The following is a 27,964-nucleotide window of genomic DNA, read 5'->3' on the forward strand; positions in this document are numbered from 1 at the left end:
GCTGAGTAGGAGGTGACCATCCAGGGAATAGAGAGACCGTGCCTGGGACATCACTGATGTGAGGGAGAACTGACCGCTACAAGGAACAGAGCGGCAGATCTTCAGCAGTAGCGGGGTGGGACAGGGCCTGGGGACACTGCAGGGAGAGGCATATGGTGCCAGCTCTCCCAGAGCACTTGATGTCACCCCCATGGGCATTTGGTTTCACCCCCCGGGGCACTTGATGTCACCATCCCTGGATAGTTGGTCACCCCTTGGTGGAGTGACACTTGGTCACCCCACCAGAGCAGTTGGTGTCACCCCACTAGGACACTTGGTCACTCTCCCGGGGCACTTGGTCCACCTTAGGGCACTTGCTGTTGATCCCCCCCAAGGCACGTGGTGTCACCCCACCCAGCACACTTGGTCAGCCTGCCGGAGCACTTGGTGCCACCCCCTCGGGACACTTTGTGGTCCCTTGGGGCACCTGGTCGCCCCCCTCGAGGCACTTGGTAACACCCGGCCCACTTGGTCCTCTTCCCCCCCCCCCCCCCCCCCCCCAGCGCACTTGGTCGCGCCCGGCTTCGCCGTTCCCCGTAACGGTGGCGGCGCAGGTCCGGCGGCCAATGGGGCGCTGGAGGGCGTATCCGGGGCGGGTGCACGGAGCCAATAGAGCGCGGGGGGACGTGACCGGGGCGGGGGGGGCGCGGAGCCAATGGGCCGCTTGGGGGCGTGGCCGGGGCGGGGGCGCGGCGCGGCGCGGGATGCGGCTGCCGGCGGGGGTGCGGGAGCGGGTGGCGGCGGTGCACGGCGGCGCGGCGCTGCCCGAGCGCCTGCGGGTGTACGACGGCTGGGCCGCCCGCTACGAGCAGGTACCGGGGCCGGGGCCGGGGCCGGGGCCGCGGCCGCGGCCGCGGCCGCTCCGCTCCCCTCCCCTCCCCTCCCCTCCCCTCCCCTCCCCTCCCCTCCCCTCCCTCCCCTTCCCTCCCCGGCGCCGCTGACGGCCGTGTCCCCGCAGGATGTGGCGGCGCTGGAGTACCGGGCACCGCAGCTGGCCGCCGCTTCGCTCGCCTTCGCCTTCCCCGCGCCGCCCGCCGGGGCGCGGCTGCTCGACGTGGCCTGCGGCACCGGGCTCGTAGCGCGGGAGGTACCGGGCGGGGGGACGGGACGGGGCGGGGCGGGGCGGGGCGGGGAGGTGAGCTAACGGTGCCGTGTGTCCGTCTGTCCTCGCAGCTCCACCGCCGCGGCTTCCGCTGCGTGCACGGCGTGGACGGCAGCGCGGGGATGCTGGAGCGGGCGCGGAGCACCGGCCTCTACCAGCACCTGCGGCGGTGCGTCCTGGGCCGGGAGCCCCTGCCCGCGCCCGCAGGTAACGGGCCGGCACCGGGGGGGCGGGGAGATGCTGCACCGCACCGTCCCCCCCAGTGATGCCACGCATGTCCCCACAGAGCACTACGACGCCGTGACAGTGGTGGGGGCCTTGGGTGAGGGGCAGGTGCCAAGCGCAGCTGTGCCGGAGCTGCTCCGTGTCACCAAGCCGGGTGAGGGGGCGTCCCCCGCTGTCCTCTCCCCGCCAGGACCCGCGGGGTGGCAGGACGGGGACACCGGGTCCCAGCGGACATGAGTCCCCAGCTGGGCACTGGCCCTGTGGCACAGCCAGGACGTAGCCTTGGCCCTGCTGCCAGGTACAGGCAGGGATGTGCAAAGCAACTCTGGTCCCTGGCCCTGCCTGCCAGCAGGGTTCGGGCAGGGGGACACAGCAAGAGGTGGCAGTGCACTCCTGATGCATGACAGCCTCTGCTCAGGTGTGTCGTCCTGCCCGTCCCCTGCCCATGGCCTGCCTGTCCCTTGCCTGCTGGCTTGCTGCATGATGCCCAGCAGGGTCTCACTGCCTCCCCTTGCCCCCCCTTTCCAAGGGGATGCCATCCCTCATGGGGGACACCCGGCATCGTCACCTGTCCCCTCTCCCAGCAGGAGGCTTCCTCTGCCTGACGACAAGGAGCAACCCCTCGAACCTACAGTACAAGGCAGAGCTGGAGGCAGTGCTGGAGAGGCTGGAGAGGCAGGGAGCCTGGCGGAAGGTCCTGGCCCAGGAGGTAGAGCGCTGGGAGAGGGCCACCTCCGAGGAGGAGAGCACTCAGGGCACCGGCTACATCTCCGGTGTGGTCTATGTCTATCAGAAATGCCCTGTACTCTGCCTCAAGGAGGGCTGAGAGCCAACATGGCTCTGGGGAGGGGGATGGTGAGCACTTGGCCCCTTGTAAAACCCAGCCCTGTGACCCACTCCTGGAGCAGGGTGGCTGCTGGGGGGTGACAACTTTTTTGGGGAGCGCCCCCATTCCCTTCCCCAGCTCCTTTCCCCTGAGGTCTGGGCCCTGGGGACCTTGCCTGCTCCTCATCGTGGCGAAGGTCTCCTGGTTTCACCGGGGTCTCCTGGGCACCACCATTAGCTCTGACATTCAGGTGCTGTCCCTGACACCTCGGCCCTCGCTGTGACATCTCACAGACCCACCTGGCTGTTCAGAGCCATCTCCTGTTCGGGATGCCTTCTCCTCGCCATGCCCACCTCTCAGCCCTCATTGTCAAAATCTGGATCCTTCTTCATCTTCCCCACCCCAGACCCCTGTGGTCTTCATCTGGGGACTGTTGGAGGTGGGTCCCCATTGCCACATCCTGCAGTCCCTCATCATCCCCAGGAGTTAACCCAGCACACTCTGAGGTGCAGGAGACCTCCACATCCAAACCAGCAGCAGCTGTGCCAACACGATGCCCAGCCGGAGAAGCTTTCCAAGTGCCACATCGGCCTTTCATCCCACAACAGCTGCTTAAGTCTCTCATTTTCCTATCCTACAGCTTTGTAGTTAATGGTCTGAGTGGGAAATGAAGCTGGAAGGGACTTCAGGAGCCAGTGGCCGCTCCCAAGCCAGGAGCCGCCTGACACTGCCTGCCCAGCCTGTTCCCCAAACCCCTTGCCATCCTGCCTCCACCCTTCCTCCTCCACTGCTCCCTTGGGACATTTTTTACCCAAATCTCTTGCTGAGGTATTTCCTTTTTTCCTTTTCTCTTCCCCCAGACCTCTTCCTGCTCGCCCTGTTCCCATGTCCCTGGGGAACAGGTTACTTCCTTCCCCTCCAGAGCTCTTCCCCAGCAGGATGCGCTGACTGTGTCTGTCCCTGTCCCCCACCCGGGCCACTCACCCTCCCTGCAGCTCTTGTCACCCCTCCACATTGCCCCCCCAGATCTTGGGGTCCCTGTGCCCATCACGGGCAGCTGCCCTGCTCCCCTCTCCCCCCATCTGTCCCCAGCATTGTCCCCTGGGCAGTTGACGGTCATGGCTGTCCCCATCCCTGCGCTTGGCTGTTGAATAAACCCCCTGCGTCCACTGCCTGCCTGCTGTGCATTGTTCCTGGACCAATGGGGCTGCGGACCCTCTGGGGTGAGCAGGGGAGTGTGGCCAGGAGCCGGGGAGGGGTGATTTGGCCTTTCTCTGGGGTCCCCTCCCAGTCCCTGGGGGCTCAAAGGACTGGGCTCTGGGAGGCTGGTGTCCCCCCATGCTCCTCTTGGCTCTCAGCATCTTCTCCATGCCTCAGTTTCCTTGCTGGGGGATGTGCAGGTTGGACCCTGGCTGGCTACTGCTGCATTCTTCTAGGGACATGGGGACGTGTCAGGTGCTGGGGCAGCAGCCCCTGAGCTGGCAGCAGGCTGGCAGGGTGTGACACCCATAGGACACATCACCGTCTTCCCCTCCCTGCACCACTTTGAAATGAGCCCAGGCAGATTCGGTGGCAGTAAGATGTTTATAGTCCATCCCGAGCACAGCCCCTGCACACTGGGGAAGGGCACACATGAGAGGACCGTGCCGGGGGTGCAGCCAGCGTGGGGATGGGCAGGAGGAGGCAGCGCTTGGGCAGGGGGGTGGCACATGGAGACAGGACAGGGACGGTGGTGCTCTCCCTTGGGCTGGCACTGGGGCATGGTGGCTCACACGTAGTCTTTCATGGGGTAGCCCATTGGGCTGCAGGTTTTCACCGCTCTGTACTTCTTGGGGTAGGGCTCCTGCTGGGACGGGGGTCCCGAGCAGCACAGGATGCCCCCACCAAAAAGCTGGAGGGCACTGGAGGCCCAGCCGATGTAGAGGGCAGCCCCCAGCTCTCTCTTGAGGGCCTCGGGCACCATGGGGTTGTAGAAGTTGCTGACAATGCTGTTAGCAGACCAGGAGACAGGGATGAGCAGCATGATGCTGGCCAGGACGAAGATGGCACCTGCCACAATGGAGATCCTGGTCTTGGTGCTCTTGTCGTCCACGCAGCGGGTGCAGTCGGCACCCGAGATGGCGGTGAGGAAGGCAAAGAAGGCCACAAAGATGGAGGTGACCACCAAGGCACGAGCCGCTTGCAGGTCGGAGGTGAGCTCCAGCAGAGAGTCATAGACCTTACACTGCATCTGCCCCGTGCTCTCGTACACGCAATTCATCCACAGCCCTTCCCAGAAGACCTGGGCCACCACGATGTTGGAGCCAATGAAGGCTGTCACCTTCCACATGGGCAGCGCACAGGTGAGGATGGAGCCCAGCCAGCCCAGCACAGCCAGCATCAGCCCACCCAGCTGCATCGTCATCGTCGCCATCAACAGCACCTGCGGGGACAGGGCACAGCCGTCATGGACACCGCCCTGAGCCAGGGGGCTTTCTGAAGAGCATGAACTTCATGCTGGGTGTGTCCTGTTCCCCATCTGGGTAGGAAAGGCTGCAGACCAGCATGGGAACATGTGTGGCATGGGTCATGGCTGCAGGTCAACATGGGGATGCATGTGGCATGGGGCATTGCTGCAGGACAGCATGGGGACACGTGCAGCACAGAGCACCCAGGTGCCGAGGAGGCTGAGGTGCAGGAGCCCCCATGTATCATGTTAGCCCCTACAATGTCCCCACGGTACAGGGCAGCCCTCTGCCATCACCCTATCCCAGCTGGACCATGTGTGTGGCAAGTGTTAGAGAGGGGATGGCTTTTGGGGAGCAGGATGAGGGGCTCACTGTGCCCATCCCAGCATGCTCCAAAGCGCAGACTCCCACCCCCACCCTATGCTTACCCCACATTCTGCCATGGCAGCCGCCCCACAGCGCCCACCCCGTGCCCTGCTCCATTGCTGGTGCTTCAGCCTCCCTGCCCTCCCCGGCCACAAACATCACACCGGGGGCACAAGCAGGTGAGACAGCCCCCTGCCCTCACTGCAGCACTGGCTGCTTCCCGTTCAAGGGCAGGTTTTGCTTTGCCTTCAGCAGCCATGCTGCAGTGCCCTTTGGACCCGGGATTTCCTCTCTGGGGTGCTGGAAATGGGTCAGAGCTCAGGTCTGCCTCCGATCCTAGCTGTGGTGCTCAGCACTTTCAGTGATACCCACTCTTCCGTCACACCTGGAGCAGCACAGAGAGGGCAAACCCCCAGTGAGGGGCTACAGACCCCAGGGTCACTGCAGGCATCACTCCTGTGAGAGTGGCCAGTACAGGGGAACATGCCAGACATGCCGACGGCTCCACTGCAGTCACACACAGCTGCCATGACCCCAGGCTCAGCCCAAATTGCTGCTCAGCCCCACATGGTACAGAGCCCCTGTACTGCTATGGGGCAGAGTGCACCCGTGGGTGCTTGCATCCACGCTCAGCAGCTGGGACGAGCTGAGTTTTTATGAGCCCCGAGCGGCAATGGGATATCAGCTGTGCAGGAGGTTTCACCATAGTCTCTCCAGTCCTGGTTTTGGTTTCTGCGGCCTCGCCTCCCCTGTTCCGTCACCATTCCTTCCCCAGCACCTTTCATCCCTTGGCATCCTAATGGACACCTGGTGCTCGGACTTTGCCTCCCCTGGTCCATGAAAGCCCCTTTGAGCCAAAAATAAAGTGCCTTTCTCCCAGACAAATGGAGACCAGCCTCCTGAGAGGTTGGGGGGCCAGGATGATGGGAAGCCATCCTGGGTGCCCTTCCCCAGCCAGTGGGACCTGGACCACAAGAGACACCCAATGCAAGTCTGCCTGCAGTGGGGACAAGCGGTGGCCCCACAGATCCTGGCAGGGATGCTCACCGTGCATCGCACTCACATTTCCACTTGACCATCGGCACCACGGAGCTGCAGGAGCGCTTTCCAACTCCCAGCAAAGGGATGGGGGAGCTGGGAGCCCTTAAGCTCCCAGACCCAGACAAGATACCCACAGCCTCACATTTGCCAGGCAGCCAGCATCACCCATCATACCTGTGCACTGCACCCCAAGGCACAAGGGAAGGACTTTCCCAAGCTGGTGTAGCACCGTCTGCATGCTGGCACAGCTTGCCATGCCAGAAGCAAGATAGGCAAAATACCCAGTGTGGCCCACGCCAGCCCCAGGGTGCTCCCAGCCAGAGCTGTCGGGTGGCTCAGGGCCAGCACGCCCCGACCCACCCTCACCAGCACCAGTCACTTTCTTCCTGCTCAGGTGGGAAGATCACGCTGGGACAGGTGTGGGGCAGCCCCAACACCGCGTCCGGCGCCACCAAGGCATCATGCCACAGAGTCACCCCCTGGGGAGCAGGGGCCCAGGGTGGCCCAGGGAGGGGAGCGGTGGTGATGCCAGGGCTGGAGCAGGGGTCAGGGGGTGGCTAGGATCATGGGAGGCTCAGAAGAGTAGATTTGGGCGATCTCAGTGGGATGGGAGTCCACGGCACTGGAGCACCGGGCTGTCCCGCCACTGAGGCAGGTGTCGGAGAGGGTAAAGAAAACCAAGCACAGCAGGGTCTGAGCAGCTGCCATTTAATGCTGGAAGGCTGCAACATGGGGACAGACAGCAGCACAGCTGGGGACGGCACCACGAGCCACCCCGTCCTACTCCAGGCCCAGGCTCCCCACTCAGGGGATGCCGAGGGGGGCCATGGGGCTGGGTGCACCCCACGGGATGGGGTTGGGTCCAGTGTCACCCCCCTCCGTGCAGGTGCACAGCCCTACTCTGCTTCCGCCTCCCCAACCAGTTCTCCCAGCCCAGCCGCTGCCTTCCCACTCCCAGGATAATGATGCCCCCACCCCGGGGAGCTGCCGCGAGAAATCACACGTCTGTACAGCCGCTCTGAGCACCGAAAGTAGGTCAAAGTCAAAATTCAGGGTACAGGCAGGCAAGAGCCCCTGCCACCCCCCGAGACCCTGCCAGGGCTTGCAGAGCCACCATGTCTCCATGACTGCAGGGTTGCTGTCCCCACCCCAAGGACTGCGTCCTGTGGGGTTTCACCAGGCAAGAGTTCAGTGCCACCCATGGGACAGGCCCCCGGGAGCACTGGGAGCTGCGTCACTGCATGGCACACCCCGATACCAGGAGCCAGCAGACACTTTGAAGCGGGGCGGGGGGAACAGGTGGTGTCTCAGAGAAGATGCTGTGGCTGGGTGCTCTGGGGGGAGCAGGACCCCTGTTGGGGGGGCAGCCAGGACAGGAACACCCTGTTCCCCGTCTCAACCGAGATTAAAGAACCAGCTTCAATCCCCCGGTGAACAAAGGCAGCTCTGTCTGCCCTCCCTCGCGCCACCCCGGCACCCGGCCCTCCCCACCCTGGCACCTGGCCAGCCCCCAGCCTGGCCGGGGGGCAGGGGTCCGTGGGCCAAGGGCACCCTGGGAGGTCCCGGCTCCCCGGTGAGGCTGGGGGGGTCCAGGCAGGCGCAGCGGCTCCTAGACGTAGTTGCTGGCTGGCAGTGAGCGAGCAGCTGTGAACTTGGCGGAATAGGGCTTCTCGCCCCGGGGGGGGCAGGTGCAGCAGAGGATCCCCCCCCCCAGCAGCAGGAGTGCAGATGCCGCCCAGCCCACGTAGAGGGACGACCCCAGGTCCCGCTTCTGAGAGTCGGTGACCCGCGGGTTGTAGAAGTCCCGGATGATGGTGTTGGCCGACCAGGAGACAGGGATGAGGTTGAGAACACCAGCGACAATGAAGATGATGCCAGAAAAGATCATGACCTTGGCTTTGGCGGTGTCGTCCTCCACGCAGTTGGTGCACTTGCCACCGGTGACAGCGAGCAGGGTTCCCAGGATGGCCAAGACGATGGCCACCACCACCATGGCACGGGCGGCTTGCAGGTCCTGCGGCAGGGCCAGCAGGGAGTCGTAGACCTTGCACTGCATCTGCCCCGTGCTCTGCACCACGCAGTTCATCCACAGACCTTCCCAGATGATCTGGGCCACCACGATGTTGTTGCCGACGAAGGCCGTCTCCCGCCACATGGGCAACGCGCAGCAGAGGATGGAGGCCAACCAGCCGATGACAGAGAGGGCAATGCCCAGCACCTGTAGTCCCATGGAGGCCATCGCTTGCTGCCTGCACCCCTGCCCGCCTCCCGCAGCGCAGTGCTGGCTGCTGGGACCATGGCAGGCGTTATATGCCTTTGCCGAGGGAGGAGCGCGGGCCGCTGCCGCCGTCCTGCTGCTGGCACCGGATGGAGGGGTAAAACCAGTTTCCCGGGATTCCTCCGCTTGCATTTCTCCCCACAGCAATGACACTTAATATCCCAGCTGCTCCCACAGAGAAAGCAGGGGACCAGGATCAGGCCACCCAGGCGCAGTAGTGTGTCCCACCGCTGGCTGTGGGCAGGCAGGGGATGCCAAGGGCAGCCACTGGGGCTCAGCCTGGGATGCTGAAGGGGAAGAGCCAGTGTTCAGGCATCAGGTTATGTCTGCCATTGCTGCCAGTGCCTCCTGCTCCGTCACCCGGATAGAGTCCCTCCATGCTTTCATGCCTCAGTTTCCCCCCAGTTCGTGGGGTGGCTGCTCCAGCAGCGGTCCATCCTCTGGCCCCCCATGGCCCTGTGCCAGGGGAGCAGCACTCTGTCCCTGCCCTGCTGCTGGGCTTCGTGCCCGGCAGGACACAAGCGGCTCTTGTTTGTTCCTTGGCGTCCATACCAGCTCTTCCCAGCCCTCCATCAGGCCTCGGGCGGGAGGTGTCACCGCCCAGACCCACAAACCGGTTGGAGCGGCTGCCGGCTCCAAATGGAGAAGAGATGGCGCTGCCTGGGGCAAGGGTGGGGGCAGACCCTAAAACCCACCCCACCTTGTGCTCCACTGCTGAGCTGGCATTCATACAGCAGCCCTCAGTCCCAGCCCTGCAGACATCCTGCTGCCTGCACTGCCTGCACTGCTGGCCAGGCTCAGTGGGTCAGGGCTGTGGGGGGCAGAGGTGGCCTCGAGGTGTCCCATTGCTGCCGCTGCCCCAGTGGGGACTGGGGTACCAGAGGCAGGCAGGGCAGCGGGGCCGATAGGACCACGTGGTGCTGGCAGCATTTTGGCACAACTGGCCATACCCGCTGGCCATGCTGTGCCAATACCAGTGCCGATGCCAATACTGATGCCGATGCTTTGGGCACTGCCCGACTTCTCCTCCTTTAATCCACAAGCCCCCCCACACACATATCCCCTCCCTGTTCCCTCCAAAGTCCCTCCAGCATCTGCGCAGGTACGGCACGAGGTCAGACAGACTGCAAGGACGGACAGATGGACATTGCACCGTTCCCTCACCCTGCCTTAATCCCAGGCCTCTGGAAAAGATAACAGGGCCTGAGATAATCTTAGTTTTTCCAGACACTGGGGTTACTGATACGATCCAATCACTTGTGCTAATTGTTTAGTGTGACAGGCTCTAGAGCAGTTGCTGCCCACACTGGGACATCCCTGGGCATCGCACCCTAATCTGGTGGGATGAGCTGGGTGGTCCATGCACCATGGTGCCATGAGGATGCCAACAGCAGCTGGGCTGGGGATGCTGGTGCCTGGCAGGGCAGGAGCAGGCAGGGCAGAGCCCAGGCACTCAGGGACTCGGGTCTTGCTCCAGACCTTGACCCACAGGGACGAGCCTGCCCAACCTGCGCCAGAGCAGCCACCCAGTCCGCCACCTATCTGTCCGCCCACATTGCTCGCATACCAGCGTGCCCACACGGGGGGCCGGAGCCTTGTGGTCAAGGGCTCCCTTTAATCTGCGGGGCTCCGGAGCATCCCCGCTGGGGCCGGACTCTGCCTGAGGCTGAGCGTGGCTTTCACCTCCCAGCCAGCTGCTTGTAACCACCAAATTATTTAGGGTTGGAGAGGCATGTGTGTGTGTGTGCATCTTGCATGGGCCATGTCCCCACAGGCATGTGGGGACATGCATCTGGGGACAAATGGCAATGTGGGGACAGAGACTCCTCAGCACATGGAGCTTCAAACGCCCAAGCTGCTCATGCTTCCCCTTGGAGCCAGAGAAGGCGCCAGCACGGCCCTCTGACAGTCAATTGCTGTAATTAAAGCTGGAACGTGACATATATTCAAACTGGAGGCTGCCACCTAGAAACAGCCCCCGTGCCTTTCCCCACGTCCCCCAGCAGTGCATTGGCAGCCAGCACAGCCAGCCCCGTGTCCCTGGCACTGCCAGCCAGCAGGACAGACGGACATGGCTCAGCAGGGCATGGAGGAGCAACTGCTGACCCTTGGAGCAGCACCGTGTCCCCAACACACGCTGAGCCAGAGGGTGCTGGTGCAGCACAGGTGGGACCATGGCACCACCAAGCTCCTCGGCACACGCCATTTGGGGCCATCACCACATGGACACCTGCAGGGACTTGTGATGCAACCACAGCCCACCTGCTCAGCAGGGAGCTCCTCCACCCCAAAACAGAGTGCTCGTCCCATCCCGAGCTGTCACCACCTAGCACCTGCCCCAGCACCCAGCAGGATTTGCAGGACAGGTGGACCTGTCCAGTCTCTGCTACACCGCATTCTAACAGGGTTGGTGAGGGCAGAGCTCCCATCCTGGCACATAGGCCACTGGCCCTTTGCGGCTCGGGAAACACACTCCATGAATTGTTCTGACTTCATCGGGATGGGGATATGCTGTGGCCCCACAGCCGGACAGCGAGGCCATCCCCGGGTATGGAGGCAGCATTAAACCCAGTGTCACCGCAATGCCAGGCACCGCCAGGTACACAGAAGAGGCTGCGCTGTCCTGACTTTGCACAGGGCAGAGGACACCCTGCGGGGAGAGGGCTTGGGGCACGAACCCTCCACCAAAGGGCTCAGGGGCATCCCCACCCCAGGACATGGGTGACATTCCCACCTCACGCACACACCCAGCACCAGCTCAGCCTCATGCTGCTGAGCTGAGAGTCCCTCATACCCTAGCACCCATGCAGGAACTCACCACCCCAGCTACCTTGAGGTCCCGAAAAGGTGGGCGAGACTTGCCAGCAAGTGGTGATCTGCCGGGACCGCCGGCTTCATGTCCACCAAGCAAGGCACAGCCACTCAGCCCTCGTGCTCAGCCAGCATGGAGCTGGGCAGCCTCTCCCTGCCGGTGGCTGGGGATTAGTTACTGGCAGGCCAGAGACTCAATGTTCCCCAAAAAATTCCTTGCCCAACATAAACCCACACCAACTGGCTCAAATACGCAGAGTCAGGTTGTTTCCCACTATGGGAAAGCAAAGTCTTATCGGCTCAGCAGGAGAGGAGCTATGCACCGGGAGCTGTGGGGTCCCTGGGGGGATGCAGCTGCTGTGCAGAAAGAGCTGCTGCGAAAAATGGGACCTTCAGCCTGAAGTCACTCCGAAAATAAAAGCCCTGCCCAATTTGCTGAGCAACAAGCAGCTCTGAACAGGGAAAATACACCCAAGTGCTGCCAAGGTGGTTGTCAAAGGGATGGGGGAGACGATGGTCACAGCTCAGGAAGGGGGATGCAAGCGGTGCAATGGGGGGTCCCCCCACAGGCGATGCTTAGAGGAAGCAGGATGATGCGGCAAAGCCCTGGGGAAGCTGATCTGAAGCCATCGGGGGTGGGGGCTGCCCCGGGCATGCTGAGATTTTGGGCATCCAGGCAACCCCCGGGTGAGCTGCCAGGTCCCTGCCAGGTCCCACCGGACCGTGCCCCCCGCTGACCCCCAGCTCCCCATGTGCCAGCCGGGCGCCATCACTGCCGGCAGCTCCATCCCCACCCCGCCACCAGACAGAGCTACCATTGATGCTCGGAGCCGCCTTACCTGCTCTCCACCGCCGCCGAAGGGGCTTCAACAATGGGTTGCCTGTGTGCCCTGGCCGGGGCAGAGCCAGCAGCCCTGCGCCTGAAATATAAGCAGCCGAGGCAGCATTTACCGCCCCAGCCCAGCTCCCCGGGGGGGGAAACGCACCGTCACTCCCGAGACCGCAGGGGAGGGGGAACACCCCAAACCCTGCGCCAGCTGCCGGGCGCACGTGAGCGGGACGCGGCCCCGTGGTGCCCGGGGCGGTTTCTGCTGTCAGCTCCTGCTCACCCCCGGGGTGCTGGGTACACGGTGGGGATCGGGGGGATGCCTGCAGTCGGTGTCCCCCCCCACCAGTGCAGGTGTTGTTCCCGCAGCATGGGCCACCAAACCAGTGATGCTCCCATGACCTTTGGGTCTGACCTTCATCCAGGGTCACCACGTTGCAGGGGGGCAAACCTGTCCCCATGTCACCAGTGGCTCCATGCGGCCACCCCACCTTGTCCCCATCCTGGGGGACCTGCTGCGGGTGATAGTCCCCATCCCTTCCGAGCTGCAGGAGGAGAGCAGAGGGACTTCACCAGGTTGGGGGACGCAGCAGCAGGAGGCATGGGGATACTCCCAGGACCCTCACAGGGATGCTGGCCCTGCTCAGCTGTTTTCAGTAAACACCTGCAAGCCGGTTTGCTCGCCACAAGAATGCGTCCTGAAGCACGCGGCAGCAGCCAGCACCCCGAAACCCCGGTGATTTGCCCCTTCCTCTGTTGTGAGTCAGGCAGTGGCAGCTGCCCCAGGCCGGCACAGCACCATGCATAGCCTGTACTTTGGGCAATTTGGGATGACAAAGTGGGGACGTGGTATGTGGGGCTCTGATTGCAGGGTTGGGGGCTGCGGTGCTTCGCCTGCCCTGTCTCACCCCATCCCTGCCCCAGTAGCCCCTACCCCAAGGGTATCCCTACTGCCCTATATACCTGCCTGGGGTACCCCCCTCTTCCCCTGCCCCACATCCCTACCTGCAGTATCCCCATTGCCCCACAGCCTTACCTTGGGTGTCCCCCTGCCCTGCACCCCTGCCTGGGGTATCCTCCCTGCCCCTCATCCCTACCCAGGGGTATCCCCCCCACCCTACACCCCTGCCTGTGGTATAACCCTGCCCCTACTCCTGCCCCACAGCCCTGCCTGGGGTGCCCCCTGCCCCCCAGCCCCTGCAGCCGTGTGTGTCTGTAGCTGTGGGAGCACGTGCTGGTGTATCTGCAGCCGTGTGTGTGCCATGGGGTGCACACATGCACCTGTACCGCCGTCGTGTGCCTGTTCTCCTCTGTCTGTGTGCATGTGTCTGTGTGTCCGTCTGTCTGTCTGTGCATCTGTGTGTCCAGGTGCCCCTGCCGGCAGAGGGGGTGTGAGTTTCTCTGTGTGTGTGCATGTGTCTGTGTGTCCGTCTGTCTGTGCATCTGTGTGTCCAGGTGCCCCTGCCGGCAGAGGGGGTGTAAGTTTCTCTGTGTGTGTGCATCTGTGCGCACCGACACCCCGGGGCCGCTGGCACAGCCCTGCCTGAGGTGTGCGCTGCCAGCACCCCTGCCTGTGGACCCGGGGGGCCCTCAGCCAGCCCTGACCCCGCTCTGTTTGCGGGTGGCGGTGTAGTACCAGCGGCACCCCAGCAGGCCTGGCCCTGTACCCACCATCACCTGCTGGCAGCACTGGCATCGTGGGCACCCCAAGGTGCCCCCGAGGGCCAGACCCCCAGCGACAAGGTCACAAGGCCCTGGGGTGCTGCCTGCATGGGCTGCCCCTCAGTGACACATACAGGGTCACCCCTGGGTACCCACACAGCCACCAACCCTGGCTGCCTGTGGGGGGCTTGGGATGCCCCTGGGGGGGGGGTGATCAGGGTACAGTGGGGTGACAGAAGCCCCCCTGGCCAGATACAGGGTATTTCTGGGATGCCATGGGTTGGCAGAGGCTAACCTGGCTGGACGTGGTGTATCGGGATGTCACAGGGTGGTGGAGGTCAGATACAGGCTGTTGCAAAATGGCCAGGGGGCAACCCAGATGGATACAGGGTTCTGGGGTGACATGGGGTGACAACAGCTGACCCAGCCAGATATGGGGTGTCAGGTGCTGTGTGGTGGCAGAGGCTGACCCCCCTGGCTATGGGGGTTCAGGGTGCTGCAGGGCAGCAGAAGCTGACCTAGCCAAACACAGAGTTTCAGGGTGCTGAGGGGCATCTGAAGCCGACCCCCCTGGCTATGGAGTGTCGGGGTGCTGTGGGGTACTGGCAGGCAGACGTGGGGCTCCCCCCACTGCAGACCTCGGGTGCCCAATGGGGGAGGGCTCCCTCTGTGGCGCTGGCTGCCAGCATCCTGCCGCGCACTTGAGTAGTTAATAAGTTGTAGGGGAGATTTCGGTGCAGACAGGGAACAGGAAGGAGCACGCCCATGTCCCACAGGGCCAGCAACCACATTCTGGGGGGGCTGGAAATGTCAGCACTGCCACCGGCATGCAAGGTTGAGGGGACAGTTGATGGGGGACACACATGCACCCCATAGCCATGGGGCTGCTGCTGCCAGGTCTGAGTGTGACTGCTGGCAGCCCGCCTGCACTTGCCTTGTTTTTTTTCCCCTTCACCGGCTGCCCGCTCAAGTTGACGGGGTGACGCTGCTGGGGTGGTTACGTGCATTATCTGCTTCCCTCAAGGCCAAAATATTTGAGCAGGATGAGTAAAGATATTTATCATCTGGTCAGGGGATCCCCACCAGCGCTCCCTGCTCAGCAAGGTAGGAGCAGGAGGGGGCCAGGCAAGGGTTGCTTCCCACCTGGCCCCCTCTTGCTCCCACCCTGCCGGGCAGGGAGCACCCATGGGTCCTCTGGGACAGTGGTGCCAGAGGAACAAGCATGATGGCACGGCAAAGGGGTTGCACTTTGCACGGTGATGCAAAGGTGCCCGGCACTTGCCGAACCCTGGTTAAACGTGAGCACTGATAAGACGCTCCAGAAATAAACCAAACCCTGACCCGCCGGCACCTCCAGGAAGGACTGGCAAAGCCGAGGGATTTCCAGGTCCCCAAGGGGGTTCAGTGGGTCTGAATGAGCACGGTGGCCATGCTTCCTGGTACCCATCACCCCGAAACCAAGGGGATGGCCGTGGCAGGTGGCGTCTCTCCCCCTCCCGCCCTTCCTTCTCCAGTAACCAGGCGCCATCTCTGCAAACAAAGGGGAGGGTGTGAGACACAGGTGACGGTGTTGGAGGAGCGGAGAGGAGCGTCCAGCAGCGAAACCCCACCCCGGGCGGGCACTGGAGCTGGCCCCGCCAGCCCTTATAAGCGCAGGTGCACCCAGGTGTAAGCCGATCCCCCAAGGGCTGCAAGCGGTGACGGGTAACGGCGACGGTTTCGGTCCGTGGGTTCTTCTCTCCCATCGCCCGGAGCGCAGCAGCAAACCAGCCACCATGTCGATGGGGCTGGAGATCGGCGGAGTGGCCTTGTCGGTGCTGGGTTGGTTGTGCAGCATCATCTGTTGCACGTTGCCCATGTGGAGGGTGACGGCCTTCATCGGCAACAACATTGTGACGGCCCAGATCATCTGGGAAGGTCTGTGGATGAACTGCGTGGTGCAGAGCACGGGGCAGATGCAGTGCAAGGTCTACGACTCCATGCTGGCCCTGCCGCAGGACCTGCAAGCTGCCCGCGCCCTCCTGGTGGTGGCCATCGTCTTGGCCATCCTGGGTTTACTGGTGGCCATCGTGGGTGCCCAGTGCACCCGCTGCGTGGAGGACGAGAGCACCAAAGCCAAGATCACCATCGTCTCTGGTGTCATCTTCCTCCTCTCCGGCGTCATGACCCTCATCCCCGTCTCCTGGTCGGCCAACACCATCATCCGGGATTTCTACAACCCGCTGGTGCTCGACGCACAGAAACGGGAGCTGGGCACCTCACTCTACGTGGGCTGGGCGGCCTCTGCGCTCCTGCTGCTGGGGGGGGCCCTGCTCTGCTGCTCCTGCCCCCCCAAAGACGACAGGTACCCCACCGGCAAGGTGGCCTACTCCGCCCCGCGCTCCGCCGTCACCAGCTACGACAAGAGGAACTATGTGTGAGCCCCCCCGGGAGCCCCTGGCACCCCCCGACATCCCACACCCCCACCCCCCACCCCAGGACCCTCATCACCCTCCATGGAGACCGGGGACGGTGGCACTTGGGGGGGGAGGCACGAAGGAGGGCACCGGGACAGTCGCGGGGTCAGGGCCGGGCTGTGTAAATAGAGACAGTTTCGGTTAAACAAGAGGCGGTTTCGGGTCGGCGGGAGAAGCGGCGCCCAGCATACCCCTGCCTGCGCCGATGGGACAGGATTGGGATGGGGACAGTGCCCCTCCCGGTGTCCCCCCACCACCATTGCCGCCGGCCGGGCACCGTCTGTCCCTGTTACGCGTGGTCTGTACCGGTTACATTTGTCAATAAACGTGTCCTGTTTTGGTAGCCTGAGTATCCTTGGAGGTGGGGGGGCAGGATCCCACCAGATATGGGGAGGGGGGGCTGGGGCTACAGCCCCTCCCAAAGAGCCACCACCTAAGGAGCCCAAACCCTCCGCTACAGCAGCACCCCAGCGGCACCGGATTTGGGAATGGGGGTCTCATGCCGCAGCCCCTCTTCCCACCCCCGAGGGTCTCTGCTCAGAGGAGGGCCGGTCGCCCCCCTGCCTGTTCAGGGGCAGCTTTCTGGCAGCTGGTAGCGCGGGAGGCAGCGGAGCAGCTGCTGAAATCCGGCAGCGGCACTCCCTGGCTGCCCGGTCCAAAGTCTGGCTCCACGGAGGGGAACACGGGGTGCTCCCCCCCCCCCCAGAGCAGCGGCTGGGGCGAGGCCGCCTTGCACAACCGCTCCCCCCGCCTCGGCACAGCCCGCCGGCACGGCACAGCACGGTATGGCACCTGCTTTCCCCGCCACGCTCCAGCGGGCAGGGACAAAGGGGGAAGGAGCTGCTGCAGGTGCACAGCCAGATCCTGCGCTGCTCGGGGCCGAGCAGGCAGCGGGGCCGAGCAAGCTCTCCAGCTGCCTGCAAGCCGCCCTGGGGCCGCCGGCCCCGCTGCCCGCTCAGGAGCTGGGAGCAGCTTTCGGGAAAACGCTGCCCAGGGGCAGGCGGGAGCGGGAGCTTTTGCTGCCCTCGGCCTTGGATGCACCTGCGGGCAGGAGCAGGCAGCTGGGGCCTGCCTGGCCCCCAGCGCTTTGTCTCTGTGGAGCCCCCGCTGCCCTGCTCGCGGGCAGGTGATCCGCCGGCTCCAATTCCCCCGGGCCCCACCACGCCTGGCTGCCCGCTCGCTGCAGGCAGCTGCGATAAGGATCGGCAGCGCACCGGCAGGGCGGTCCTGCCCGGCTCTGCCCGGCCCGGGGCTCTGCGCGGCACCGGCCGGGCTGGGTCGGGGGGTGGCAGACGGGGACACGGCTCCGGTTCCCTGCCCGGCAGGCAGCGCGCAGGCAGGCGCTGACCTTGCCGTCGAGAGTCTGGCAGGCGCAGGCAGAACCGGCACGCAGCGCCGGGAGGCCCGCCCTTCCGCCGCCAGGGGGCGCCCGCCGCCGGCAGCGGGGCGGGGCGGGGCCGCACGCACGCACGCACGCACGCACGGCGTCACGGCCGCGCGCGCCGCCGTCGCCATGATGCTCCGCCGGCTGCCCCGCACCCGCGCCCCCCCCCCGCCAGGGCGGGCGCGCGCCTGCCCGCCGCCCGCCGCCGCCTGCTCCGTGGTGACGTAAGGCCCCGGCCACGCGCGGGCGGGGGCAGCGGGAGGGGTCCCGAGGGGAGGGGCGGGGCCGTTACCCGGCGTTAATCCCTCCCCCGGGCCGTGGTTCCCCTCCTCCCCCCCCCGTCGCTGGGCTCGCCTCTGGGGCCGAGACGCCGGCCCCGCCCCCCGGCCGCGCCCCCGCCCCCCGCAGCCCGTCCGTGCGTCTTCCCGCCCCCTGGCCTGGCCCCGCCCCCAGCCCCGCCCCCAGCCCCCCGCCCTCCCTGCCAGCAGGGCAGCCCTTGGCCCTACCCCCAGCCCTGGCCGCGCCCTCTCCCACCGCGCCCCGAAAGCCCCCGCCCCTGCATCCCTGGCCACGCCCCCAGACGGCCCCCTCCCCGGCAGAGCGGTGCCGCTGGCCCACGTGGAGGTGGGGGGCCGCGGGGACCGGCCGCCCCTGGTGCTGCTGCACGGGCTCTTCGGCAGTCACGGCAACCTGCAGACGGTGGCCAAGGCGCTGGTGCGCCGCGGCAGCGGCAAGGTGAGGCCCTGGGTGGGGGGCGGCCGCAGCGCCCCGGGAGGGGCTCACAGGCTGGCGATGCCCGGGCCTGGGGTGACAGAGTGCCCCTGCCCCGGCAGGTGCTGACGCTAGACGCCCGGAACCACGGCAGCAGCCCCCACAGCCCGCTGATGACCTATGAAGCGATGAGCCTGGATGTGCAGCACCTCCTGGCGCACCTGGGCATCACCAAGTGCATCCTCCTGGGACACAGCATGGGGGGCAAGACGGCCATGACGCTGGCCTTGCAGCGGGTCAGCAGGCTCAGGGCTCTCAGGGCTGGTGCGGGGAGCGGGCTCGGGGGGGCTGCTGGAGTGGGAGGCTGTAGGAAGTGGGGTGGCACCTGTGGGGGCTGTTCGCCAGTGCCCGCCTTGGCCACAGCCCCACAGCGGGTGGCTTTTCTCCATCACGGTCGGGGGTGCTGTCCCGCTCAGAGCTGTAAGCCAGGCTGCGGGAGCAGGAGCAGGAGCAAGAGCATGTCTCTGCCTGCCAGCCCACGCGCTGCCCTGTCCCTCTGGCACCAATTGGAAGGGAGCTTGGAGATCTCCTGTGCCAAGGCACGGGGACTCGGGGAAGGGCATGTGGAGCTCTCTGCTGAGGCAAGAGGGAGCTCAAAGCCTCCAGGGTGTCTGGGAGCGGAGCCTTGTGCCCAGTCCCACTGGGGAGACCTTGGTTGCCATCCGTCTGCCCTGCTTGTGTCCCCAGCCAGACCTGGTGGAGCGCCTCATCTCTGTAGACATTAGTCCTGTCTCAACTGCGCCTGTCTCTGAATTCTCTGCCTACATCTCTGCCATGAAGTCGGTGAAGATCCCAGATGGCCTGCCCCGCTCTGTGGCCCGCCAGCTGGCTGACGATCAGCTGCGTCCAGTGGTCCAGGTAGGAAATCCCACTCCTGGGATGGGGTTTCTGCTCCCAGCCTGTCCCTGGGAGCAGAGCACAGGGCTTTAGGGCCATGGTGCAGTGGGACTCTTTCCACCCCTCCTCACTCACCGCTGGAGGACATCTCACCAGGGCTGCAGGGGCAATGGGGAATGTGACAGCATGGGAGATGGGCAGAAGGGGGTGGAGGGGAGGATGGTGGGTGCCAGGACATCTTGAGGGCTTGTTGCTCTTACTGAAGAGTGTACAATCCCCTTTTGTGGCAGCTTCCACAGATGAGACAGTTCCTCCTCACCAATCTGGTGGAGGTGGAGGGCCGCTATGTCTGGCGGGTGAACCTGGAGGCTATTTCCCACCACTTGGCAGATGTCATGAACTTCCCCGTCTTCCACAAGCCATATCATGGCCCTGCACTCTTCTTAGGAGGATCCAACTCACCCTATATCAGGTGGGGCTGGAGAGAAGCAGTTCATAGTCTGTGGTTTGACCCCCTGTGCTCTTCTTCTGCAGTTTTCCAGGGTGGGAGGAAGCCCCTGAGATGGGGAACATGCTGGAACAAGCTCTGTGCCTCCAGCAGCCAGTGACACCAAGGCGCTGGAGAGCAAGGGGGAATCTGGGGGCAGCCCTGGGCTTTCCCAGCAGGGAAGGGGATGTGGTCAGCCCTGGGATCCCCCTCTGCCTAGGGAGGGTGAGGGAAGGCACGTGGCTGGACCTCTGACCACACTTCCCATGGCATGTTCCCTTGTCCTGCAGCTCCAAAGACTACCCGGAGATCCAGCGCCTCTTCCCCAAGGCGGATATCCAGCACATCGCAGGTGCAGGCCACATAGTCCATCAGGATAAATTTGAAGAATTCGTCACTGCTGTCCTCAATTTCCTGCCACCACCATAGCGCCGGGGACCAGGGTTTCTGCAAGCACCACGTGGGACCAGAGTTGCTCTGGGCAGTGACGTGGAGCTCTGTGAGAACGGGCTCGGCCTGGACCGGCTGCCCACTTTGCAGTCTGATCCTGTGTGCAAGGCCTTCTCCTACCCTAGGTCGCCTGGAGCTGGAGTGGAAAGGCACCTCCATCCCACTTTTTCCTGCCACCTCCCAGGGACACAGGGTGGCACCAGCCCAGGACACTGCCCTTCCTGCCCAGCCTGTCCTGCCTGCACTGGAGTGTCTCAGACGCTAGCAGGGGGCAGGAGAGCCCTCTTGTTTTCCTGCTGCTAGACCACCTGGTTGTGGATCTGGCTGCGACTTTGCAGAACATGCAATAAAGCTGAATCCATGTCAAGGCAGAAAATGGTTTGGATATGGCTGAGGAGAACAGGGAGGGCAGTGGTGGGCACAGGAAGGCGGTCTTGCTTACCAGTGGGCATGCTGGTGGAGGTGACAACTGGGCTGGGCCCTTGATGCGCTGAGCTGTGGGAGCAGTGCATGTAAGACACAGGTTTGAGGATCTTTCTTGGCTCCCAGAGGGAATTGCATCCTTCCTCCACCTCAGGGGCAGTGGGAGGACTGGGGCATAGGGGAAGCTACCTCCTGAGCAAGGACATGCTGCAAGCCTGCAAGGGGGAGGCATTGAAATCCTCCTGGAGCGCCCTGAAGGTGGGCATCTCCTCCTCCCTGAGCTCCCTCCAATTTCTCGCCTCCCGCCTACTCAGCATCCCCCGAGAAGGCAACCTAACAGCAGCTACTGCCAGCCGTAACAACCATCCACCCACCACGGGCTAAAGGCAGAGGAGCGGTGTCGTCTGCTGTGAAAAACCCTTCACTAGACAACAGGTAAAGCCAGAGACGGGGCAGAAGTGGCTCTGGGGGTGACGGATCATCTCTATCGCAACTGGGGACAGGCTCTGGGGACAGTTAAGAGAGACACTAACTAGCTTTGCATTTGATACTCCAGAGCCAGGTGTCTCTGCTGCTCCCTGGGCAGTTTGCTCAGTTTGGGGTTGTTTGGAGGTCACAAAAGGAATGGAGGACAGGACACCAAGGACTATTTTATTCCAGGTCTGTTTGTAATTGTCTAGCAGAGGGGGCACAAGGAGCTGGTTTGGAGATTCACTGTGTTTCTGCAGAGCTGTTCTTGGCTTTTCGTCTTTTCTGAAGAATTGCATCTCTCTGGAGTAGGGCTGCGTTCGCCTTGAGCTTGAGCTTTCTCCTGTGTTACCCCCGAATTCAAACACTTTTTGCTGTCCATGTATTATTTTTTCACCTGTGAAGAACATTAGGCAGAGAAGCTCCTGAGACATGGGCTACTGAAATGAGTTCCTTGAGCACCCGTCTCTCCTACAGCCAGCTGGGAGATGGGAATGGAGTCAGGCCACTGCCCAGCCACGGCTACCAGCACACAAGTCCTTTGGATATCCTGTCCAAGCCATGAGGTCTGGAGCCCAGGAGCAATGGGGAATTTCTCCCCGCTCCTCCTTGCTGACCGGGTACTGGGTTTGGGGCACAGACAAAAGGCTGCTGCAAAGGTGTGAGGTGAAGAGACTCACCGTGGGCAGGAGATCAGTGGCCTGGGAAAAGGTAGAACTTCCTGAGCATCGTCGTCCGTTCTTGTGCTGGCAACTGCTGAGGGAAATTTCCAAAGGAATATTGGACCTGAGGTGAGAGAGACAGCAGGGAGAAATGAGAGCAGCTCCGTTCCCAGCATGGGAAGGGTGCAGGAAGTCAGGAGGCATTCCCAGGCATGTGTCTGGTGGCACAAGGGATGCCATGGGCTGTGCCAACATGTTGGGCGCTTGCGTGCCCACCACGTGGCAGGGTGCTGATGCCCCCAGAGATCCAGCTGACTTTCCAAGCCAGATCAGACCCTTTTTTGACAGAGCCTGCTCCCAAGGGGCCTGCCGAGAAATGGCCTGCCCTGGCCCAAGCTCTGCTCTGAGCAGTATTTCTGACCATTGGCATGGCTGCATCTGCTGACACACCTGCAGTTAACTACAAAGCCTCACCTTTCGGAAGATTTCCTGTAAGTCGCTGTTACAGGCATGGTTTCGAAACTGCTCTATCAGGCGCTGGATGAAAAGGGAGCCTGTTACTGAGTTTCTCCAGGAGACAGTATCTGGGGACACAGAAGATGCCAAGTGTGATTTCACTGGTGTCCCTCACTGCAACAGTGATTAACACTGGGTGCTGGAGCAAGAGACTGGGGCACCTTCTCTGAGATCACTGTATTTGGCCCATCCAACCCACAGCATAGGAAACGGACAGAGCATCCCAGGGAAGACAGAAGTGACGTGAATACTTTCTTCAAGCCTCTCTGCTCTCCCATGCTCCCAGCCATGCCAGCTGCTAGTCTGGCATGGCTTGGAGCCATCTGTGACCCAACAGGGGAAGACAATTTCCTCCGGCCAGCCACTGTGGTGAGATAAATTGGCTGGGGAAGGAGGGCAGGCAGAGCCAGTGGGGTGGGCTGGAGCCAGGACAAGGGAAGGCAGGGGCATAAAGCTCTGGCCCTGGTGCCGCTTAGAGGGATCTGTGGGTGTCCTGGAGCAGCCCTGTACCCTGGCATCGGGGGACACTGCCTTCTCCAGAGGCTGTTGGAGCAATGCCCAAGCAGTCATCAGATGGAGGGGACCCCTGGCAACCCACCCCAAGGAGGAGGAGGTGTGGAGGAGACCCATGGCATCAGGAATGGGAGTCCTGTTGCCCTCGCCTGCCCTCAGGCAGGGCAACTATCTCCAGGAACTGCTTACCAGGCGTGCAGGAATGTAAAGTGGCAAAATCACTCTCCAGGTGGACTTCAAAGATTGCGTCATTTTCCAGCCCTGCAGGGATTGTGTGAGCCGAGCTGGGAGTGGGAATGGCAGGGTCTGCAGAGTCGTTCACCATCACGGACCCTATGTTGCCTAGGAAGGCAGGGCCAGCCATCAGCGATGATGGGGTGTCCTGTCCCTACCTCATGCTCCAGGCTCACATGCCCTGGGAAACCCTGTCCGGCTCACTCGCCTTGCAGGCACCTTGTAGCAGGGACTCACCTCCACGGCAGGACTGGATAATGACCACCTTGGGTTTGCCCAGCAGTGCCTGGCAGTGCTTGTTGTTGAATTTCTTGTAGATGGTGTCGAGGGCAAGGATGTCTGTGGTCTCATCTCTGCTCTTGGTCCCACAGATCCCACCCCTGAACCCGTGGGACATGAAGACCAGGAAGGTGCTGTCAGAGGCCCAGTGCTCTTTGAGATCCGCAAAATCCTTCATGACCGTAGCCATCCCCTACAAACCAGCACAAGGAAGGAACATCAGCCACCTATGACCAGCTGTGTGGAAACCCAGCCACCAGCTGTGAGCAGGAGCCACTGCCACTGGGGACAGAGGTGTCCCTGTGGTGCCTGAGCCCCCCATCACCAGTGCACACAAGGAAGGTCTCAGTGCCACTCCCGGGGCCGGTGGCAGCTGCTTTGCGTCGTCCTTTACCTCGGAAGTTAAGTTGCGATGGACATCCACCACATAGCCCAGCCCTTCCAGCAGCTTTGTCATCCCCTCCACGTCCACTTCAGCCCCATCCCGCCGTTTCAAGCACTCAAACTCAATGTTGCAGATGAGCAGGGCCCTACGGGTTCGCGTTTCCCGTGGTAGATGGATACGATAGATCTGTGAGGATGGAGGGAGGCAGTGGTCAGCATGGGAGACAGCTAATAGCAGAGAAGGCCCACAGGTGCAGCAACCACATCTTCCTGTCCCTAGGGCATCTCCCCACATCTCCTGCCCTGCTCCTGGGTCAGCGAAGGACCTGCTCCCTGGCTCCCCTCAGCCAAGCCCCTGCCTGCACTGGCGGTGCAGCTGGGCCATGCTCCAACCCTCCTCTCATCTCCTCTGCCCACAGCACCTGGTCTCCCTCTGTGTCCCTGATGCGCTGGTACTCGCTCAGGGAGCACTGCTGGATCCAATGCTGGCCCTGGGTGCTGATGGGGAGCCCAGGGGAGGCCAGCTGTGCACCAGGGGACCCTGCAAGCAGAAAGCCCCACAGTTACATTGGTGGTGTGGCTTAGCCCCAGTTGGCAACCAAGCACCACACATCCGCTTGCTCACCCTCCCCGCCCCCAGTAGGATGGATGAGACAATCGGAAGAGCAAAAGTAAGAGAACTCGTGGGTTGAGATAAGAACAGTTCAATAATTGAAATTAAATAAAATAATAATAATTTGTAATGAAAAGGAGAACAAGAGAGAGAGAGAAACAAAACCCAGGAAAAACAAGTGAGGCAACCACTCACCACCCACCGACCGATGCCCAGCCTGTCCTCAAGCAGCAATTGCTGCCTCCTGGCCAGCTCCCCCCAGTTTATATACTGAGCATGATGTCACATCATATGGAATATCCCTTTGGCCAGTTTGGGTCAGCTGTCCTGTCTGCCCCCTCCCAGCTTCTCGTACACCTGGCAGAGCATGGGAAGCTGAAAAGTCCTTGACTAGCATAAGCAGTACTTAGCAATAACTAAAACATCAGTGTGTTATAAGCATTTTCTCATACTAAATCCAAAACACAGCACTATGCTAGCTACTAGGGAGAAAATGAACTCTATCCCAGCTGAAACCAGGACAACTGGGAAGAGCCTGCAGCAAGAGGGGATTGTTGCAGGGCATGGACAGACGAGTAGAGCTGGGATCTGACCCTTGGTGGTCCCTGTTCAGACCCACAGGGGACAGCCACCCCTGAGAGCACTGTCGTCACTGCATGACAAGGGGGACTTAGTGACACAGAGCAGTGATGCCAGGGACACCCAACTGCCTCTTGCCTTCAGGCCTCAGACATTTGCCAGGGCCAGGCCACCCTCCAGCACCCCACTGGCAGCACCGGGAGCCCCAGCATGGCTGGGGGCTGACCACAGCTCTGCATCTCTCACCCAACTCAGCAGTCAGACCCAGCTGCTCTGTCAAGGTGCCGTCACGCTTCCTGAGGCTGTCGATGAAGATCCGGCTGGCCCTGGGGCCCTTCAGGCGCACACTGTCGATGAGGTAGCGGGCCTTGTCGGTGCGCACCGTGTACCTATCGTGCACTTCATCCACCTCCGCGAGGCTCAGCACCCCTTGGGCCAGCAGCTCGTCCAGCAGCCCAGAGATCACTGGCTTGCTCACACGCTCCACAAAGGCTACCCGCACTTTCAGCAGCAGCTCGTCTGCAGGGCGACCCCGTCAGCACCTGGAGCCCCCACACCACAGCTCCTGCTGCCCCCACTGCCTGCTCCCGGTGCTTCCTCTTCCCCATTGCCTCCCCCGGCTGCTGATCCCTTCCCCACCACCCCTCTAGCTGCTCCCCCTTCCCTATCACCTCCCCAGGGTGCTGCCCCCTTCCGTATTGCCCCCCCCAGCTGCTGATCCCTCCCCCACCATACACCCCGGGTGCTCCCACTGCCCCGTTGCCCACCCAGGGTGCTGCTCCCTCCTTCACTGCCCACCCCGGGGACTTCCATTGCCCACCTCCCCCTTTTCCCACACACCCACATTAAGTGCCCCAGGGGACACATCTGCAAGGAGCAGGGCCCCAGCTACTCAGGGCTGCAGTATCTTAGGCCACAGCCTGCATGCTGTGCTGTGTCCCTGGGCATCAGGGCAGCCAGGGCAAGCAGGACCCAGGCAGGACCCTGTCCCACCACCAAGCCCCAACACAGCTGGTCATACTCACCTGCCATTGCCCCTCAGTCCCCAGCCTGCCGAAGGAGCCACGAAGTCTATTTCTGCTGCAGGGGGGAAATGAAAGCAAATGTTCACAAAAAAAAAGTCACAGCTTCACTTCCGCTCTCCCTATTCCCGCCCTACTCCTGGGCCATTGCCATACCCCACCCAAGCCCCCACGGTAACACAGAGCCCAGCACACCCCTGCAAGCCCACCAGGTGTGGGGCCAGAGCCCCTGCACCCTTTGCAGCCATGGTCAGATTTCCTCCTGGGGGTGCTCGGCACACCACCATGACACTGGGGCATCACAAATGCATGTAACTGGCCTCAGTGCCACAACACTGAACACCCGTGGGACGAGGAGGAGGCTCCAAGCCCTCCTGCACCTCTCAGAGACAGGTACGGGGCAGCTCCGCTCACAGCCCCAGGGCCAGAGGTGGCCATCCTCTGCCAAGGACCAACATCCCCTTTGTCCCCACGCCCCCAAAACCTGCAAACCTGTCTGGGGCTGAGCCCAGCTCATCCCTTCCTCATGCTGCCCTGCCCCGGCGCTGGCAGGGAGATACCGCCCCGGGCAGCAGCATCCTCATGCACCGAAGGGTTCACCAGCCCCGCCTCCATCCCGCAAACGCTGGGGGGAAGGGGAGCCTGCCTGAAGTGTAAAATCTGGACTGTAAGAAAGCCTGAGGTTGCCCCGTAACTATATTAGCAGGGCTGTTTCACAGGGCAGGTTGAGTGTAGGGTGAGGCCTGAGTGGGAATGGCAGAAGTAACACAAACAATGGGGAAACCCAGGGATGAGCCCTGGAGAGAGGGACATGCAGCCCTTTGGGAGGTAGAGGCAAGTAGCCGCTGGCTGTGGAGTGCAACAGCTGCCGAAGGGCGATAAAACACGAGGCCTTAAGACCTTTTTACCATCCCAAAGGCTTCCACAGGCCCGTTGGGGAGGCCTGCCACACCGCAGCTCTGAGGTGCCCCAACCCTGTGACGGGACCCCAGCGCCATCCTGCCCTGGCCCGGACGCTGCGCATGGGAGCTGGCGCTGCCTGTGAAGGGCCCGGGCTCCCCTCGTGCCTGCCCACACCACGGCCCTCGACGGGTGGCTGCTGCCTGCGGAGGAGGACGGTGTGGGGCACGTACCCCCCGGGGACTGTTTGGGGGGTGGGGGGGGTGGGGTGTGGGTGCCTCTGCTCCCAGCCCCCCCCTCGGGCCGCCTCCCTCCCACGGGCCCCACCGCGGCCGGTTCCCCGCAGCCCGCGGGCGCAGGAGCGGCGGGCCGTGGGGGCTGCGGGGAGGTGAGGCGGGCCCGGTTACCGGGCCGTCACGTGAGGGAGGGCCCCGCCGGCACTGCCCCCCCCGCGGCGCCCCGGTGACCGCCCGCCCTTTTCTGAGGAGAGGGGTTGACCAGTCGCGGATTGGCTGCAATGGGACGCGCTGTGATTTCTTACTGGGCGCCGAGCGCCGGGTCCCGCCCAGCGCCGCGCGCCGCGCCGGGTCACGGGATAGGCTTGCGGGCGAGGAGAAGGGCGTACTCTGGCGGCCGGTGGCGCTGGGCGGGGACGCGTTCACTCTGTTCACTGGCCGGCGGTGCCGGCGGCGCCGGGCGCTGATTGGCTGCGTCGCGCGGGTCGGTGGGGGGCGCAGGGCGGGGAGCTGCACGCGGCAGAGGCGGGAGCGGCGCGGACGGAGCCAGGTGAGACCCTGCCGGTTGCCCCCTCCCCTGCCGCTGCCGCCCCCGCCCCCCCGGGCCCCGAGCGCGGCCCCTGCCCCCCGCCCTGCCCCGCCCTGCCCTGCCCTGCCCCGCCCCGCCCCGCCCCGCCCTGCCCCGCCCTGCCCGGGCGCCGCAGCGCTCCTCAGGCTTCTCCCCGCCACCCGGCTGGGCCCCGCTCCTCCTCCTCGCCACCCGGTGAGCAGGGCCTCCCTGGGGCCTGTCTGCGAGGGCCGGCTGCCGGCTCGGTGGCGGGCCCACGGCCCGGTCCCGGTGGGGCGGGGGTTGGCGACGGGCCCGGGCCGGCCTGCGCTGCTGCCTGCTGCGGTGCGGGTGGCCGCTGACCGCGGGGGACGGCTCCGAGGTGCCGCCAGGGAGTAAAGGCTGGTTCATGTTAAGAAGAAGGACCGAGACGCGGGGCTTCCGTCGGATCAGGCCTGGGACGGAGGCAGCCTGCCCGCTGCCGGCCCTGCCGCTCGGTCCGGCGGCAATGCGGGGCCTCCGCCCCGCCGTACCGGGTGCGGCAGCCCTTCCCCAGCCCCGCGGCGGCAGCGGGCGGCCC

The 27,964-nt window shown here is 63.5% G+C and overlaps 6 protein-coding genes across 6 annotated transcripts; 3 read left to right on the forward strand and 3 right to left on the reverse strand.

Moving 5' to 3' along the window:
• The first annotated feature begins 743 nt into the window (after positions 1 to 743).
• On the forward strand, positions 744 to 2,192 carry METTL27 (methyltransferase like 27). The gene is made up of 5 exons (XM_075720184.1): positions 744 to 851; positions 998 to 1,126; positions 1,213 to 1,348; positions 1,428 to 1,520; positions 1,954 to 2,192. Exons 1-5 carry the CDS (start codon positions 744 to 746, stop codon positions 2,190 to 2,192), a joined length of 705 nt encoding a protein of 234 aa, XP_075576299.1.
• A 1,768-nt stretch (positions 2,193 to 3,960) lies between these two features.
• LOC104035635 (claudin-4-like) lies at positions 3,961 to 4,605 on the reverse strand. Its single transcript, XM_009488988.1, has one exon. It carries the CDS (start codon positions 4,603 to 4,605, stop codon positions 3,961 to 3,963), a length of 645 nt encoding a protein of 214 aa, XP_009487263.1.
• Positions 4,606 to 7,655: 3,050 nt separating this feature from the next.
• LOC142594672 (claudin-4-like) lies at positions 7,656 to 8,285 on the reverse strand. The gene has a single exon (XM_075719763.1). It carries the CDS (start codon positions 8,283 to 8,285, stop codon positions 7,656 to 7,658), a length of 630 nt encoding a protein of 209 aa, XP_075575878.1.
• A 7,113-nt stretch (positions 8,286 to 15,398) lies between these two features.
• LOC104038065 (claudin-3-like) lies at positions 15,399 to 16,043 on the forward strand. The gene has a single exon (XM_009492314.2). The coding sequence runs from the start codon at positions 15,399 to 15,401 to the stop codon at positions 16,041 to 16,043; it is 645 nt and encodes a 214-aa protein (XP_009490589.2).
• A 1,549-nt stretch (positions 16,044 to 17,592) lies between these two features.
• On the forward strand, positions 17,593 to 20,211 carry ABHD11 (abhydrolase domain containing 11). The gene is made up of 6 exons (XM_075719606.1): positions 17,593 to 17,687; positions 18,063 to 18,198; positions 18,297 to 18,470; positions 18,922 to 19,092; positions 19,362 to 19,543; positions 19,849 to 20,211. Exons 1-6 carry the CDS (start codon positions 17,593 to 17,595, stop codon positions 19,985 to 19,987), a joined length of 897 nt encoding a protein of 298 aa, XP_075575721.1. The 3' UTR covers positions 19,988 to 20,211.
• Positions 20,212 to 21,575: 1,364 nt separating this feature from the next.
• Positions 21,576 to 25,744, reverse strand: LOC104024129 (caspase-1). Its single transcript, XM_075719978.1, has 8 exons — positions 25,705 to 25,744; positions 24,926 to 25,198; positions 23,910 to 24,028; positions 23,498 to 23,674; positions 23,062 to 23,296; positions 22,780 to 22,932; positions 22,036 to 22,145; positions 21,576 to 21,685 (listed from the first exon to the last, which is right to left on the reverse strand). The coding sequence occupies exons 1-8, from the start codon at positions 25,709 to 25,711 to the stop codon at positions 21,593 to 21,595; spliced, it is 1,167 nt and encodes a 388-aa protein (XP_075576093.1). The 5' UTR covers positions 25,712 to 25,744; the 3' UTR covers positions 21,576 to 21,592.
• Between the last annotated feature and the right edge of the window lie 2,220 nt (positions 25,745 to 27,964).

Source organism: Pelecanus crispus, chromosome 12 (assembly GCF_030463565.1).
Source record: "Pelecanus crispus isolate bPelCri1 chromosome 12, bPelCri1.pri, whole genome shotgun sequence".
NCBI lineage: Eukaryota > Metazoa > Chordata > Aves > Pelecaniformes > Pelecanidae > Pelecanus > Pelecanus crispus.

What these genes read in the sequence shown, in the direction of transcription:
- METTL27 (XM_075720184.1), top strand. Translation starts at nt 744, where the DNA reads ATGCGGCTGCCGGCGGGGGTGCGGGAGCGGGTGGCGGCGGTGCACGGC. An exon ending in GGGCCGCCCGCTACGAGCAG is followed by an intron (nt 852 to 997) that starts GTACCGGGGCCG and finishes GTGTCCCCGCAG; the next exon opens with GATGTGGCGGCGCTGGAGTA. An exon ending in CCGGGCTCGTAGCGCGGGAG is followed by an intron (nt 1,127 to 1,212) that starts GTACCGGGCGGG and finishes CTGTCCTCGCAG; the next exon opens with CTCCACCGCCGCGGCTTCCG.
- LOC104035635 (XM_009488988.1), bottom strand. Translation starts at nt 4,605, where the DNA reads ATGGCGACGATGACGATGCAGCTGGGTGGGCTGATGCTGGCTGTGCTG.
- LOC142594672 (XM_075719763.1), bottom strand. Translation starts at nt 8,285, where the DNA reads ATGGCCTCCATGGGACTACAGGTGCTGGGCATTGCCCTCTCTGTCATC.
- LOC104038065 (XM_009492314.2), top strand. Translation starts at nt 15,399, where the DNA reads ATGTCGATGGGGCTGGAGATCGGCGGAGTGGCCTTGTCGGTGCTGGGT.
- ABHD11 (XM_075719606.1), top strand. Translation starts at nt 17,593, where the DNA reads ATGATGCTCCGCCGGCTGCCCCGCACCCGCGCCCCCCCCCCGCCAGGG. An exon ending in GCCGCCTGCTCCGTGGTGAC is followed by an intron (nt 17,688 to 18,062) that starts GTAAGGCCCCGG and finishes CCTCCCCGGCAG; the next exon opens with AGCGGTGCCGCTGGCCCACG. An exon ending in TGCGCCGCGGCAGCGGCAAG is followed by an intron (nt 18,199 to 18,296) that starts GTGAGGCCCTGG and finishes CTGCCCCGGCAG; the next exon opens with GTGCTGACGCTAGACGCCCG.
- LOC104024129 (XM_075719978.1), bottom strand. An exon ending in GGGTCTGACTGCTGAGTTGG is followed by an intron (nt 24,029 to 24,925) that starts GTGAGAGATGCA and finishes TTCTGCTTGCAG; the next exon opens with GGTCCCCTGGTGCACAGCTG. An exon ending in TTTACATTCCTGCACGCCTG is followed by an intron (nt 22,146 to 22,779) that starts GTAAGCAGTTCC and finishes CTGTGTCCCCAG; the next exon opens with ATACTGTCTCCTGGAGAAAC.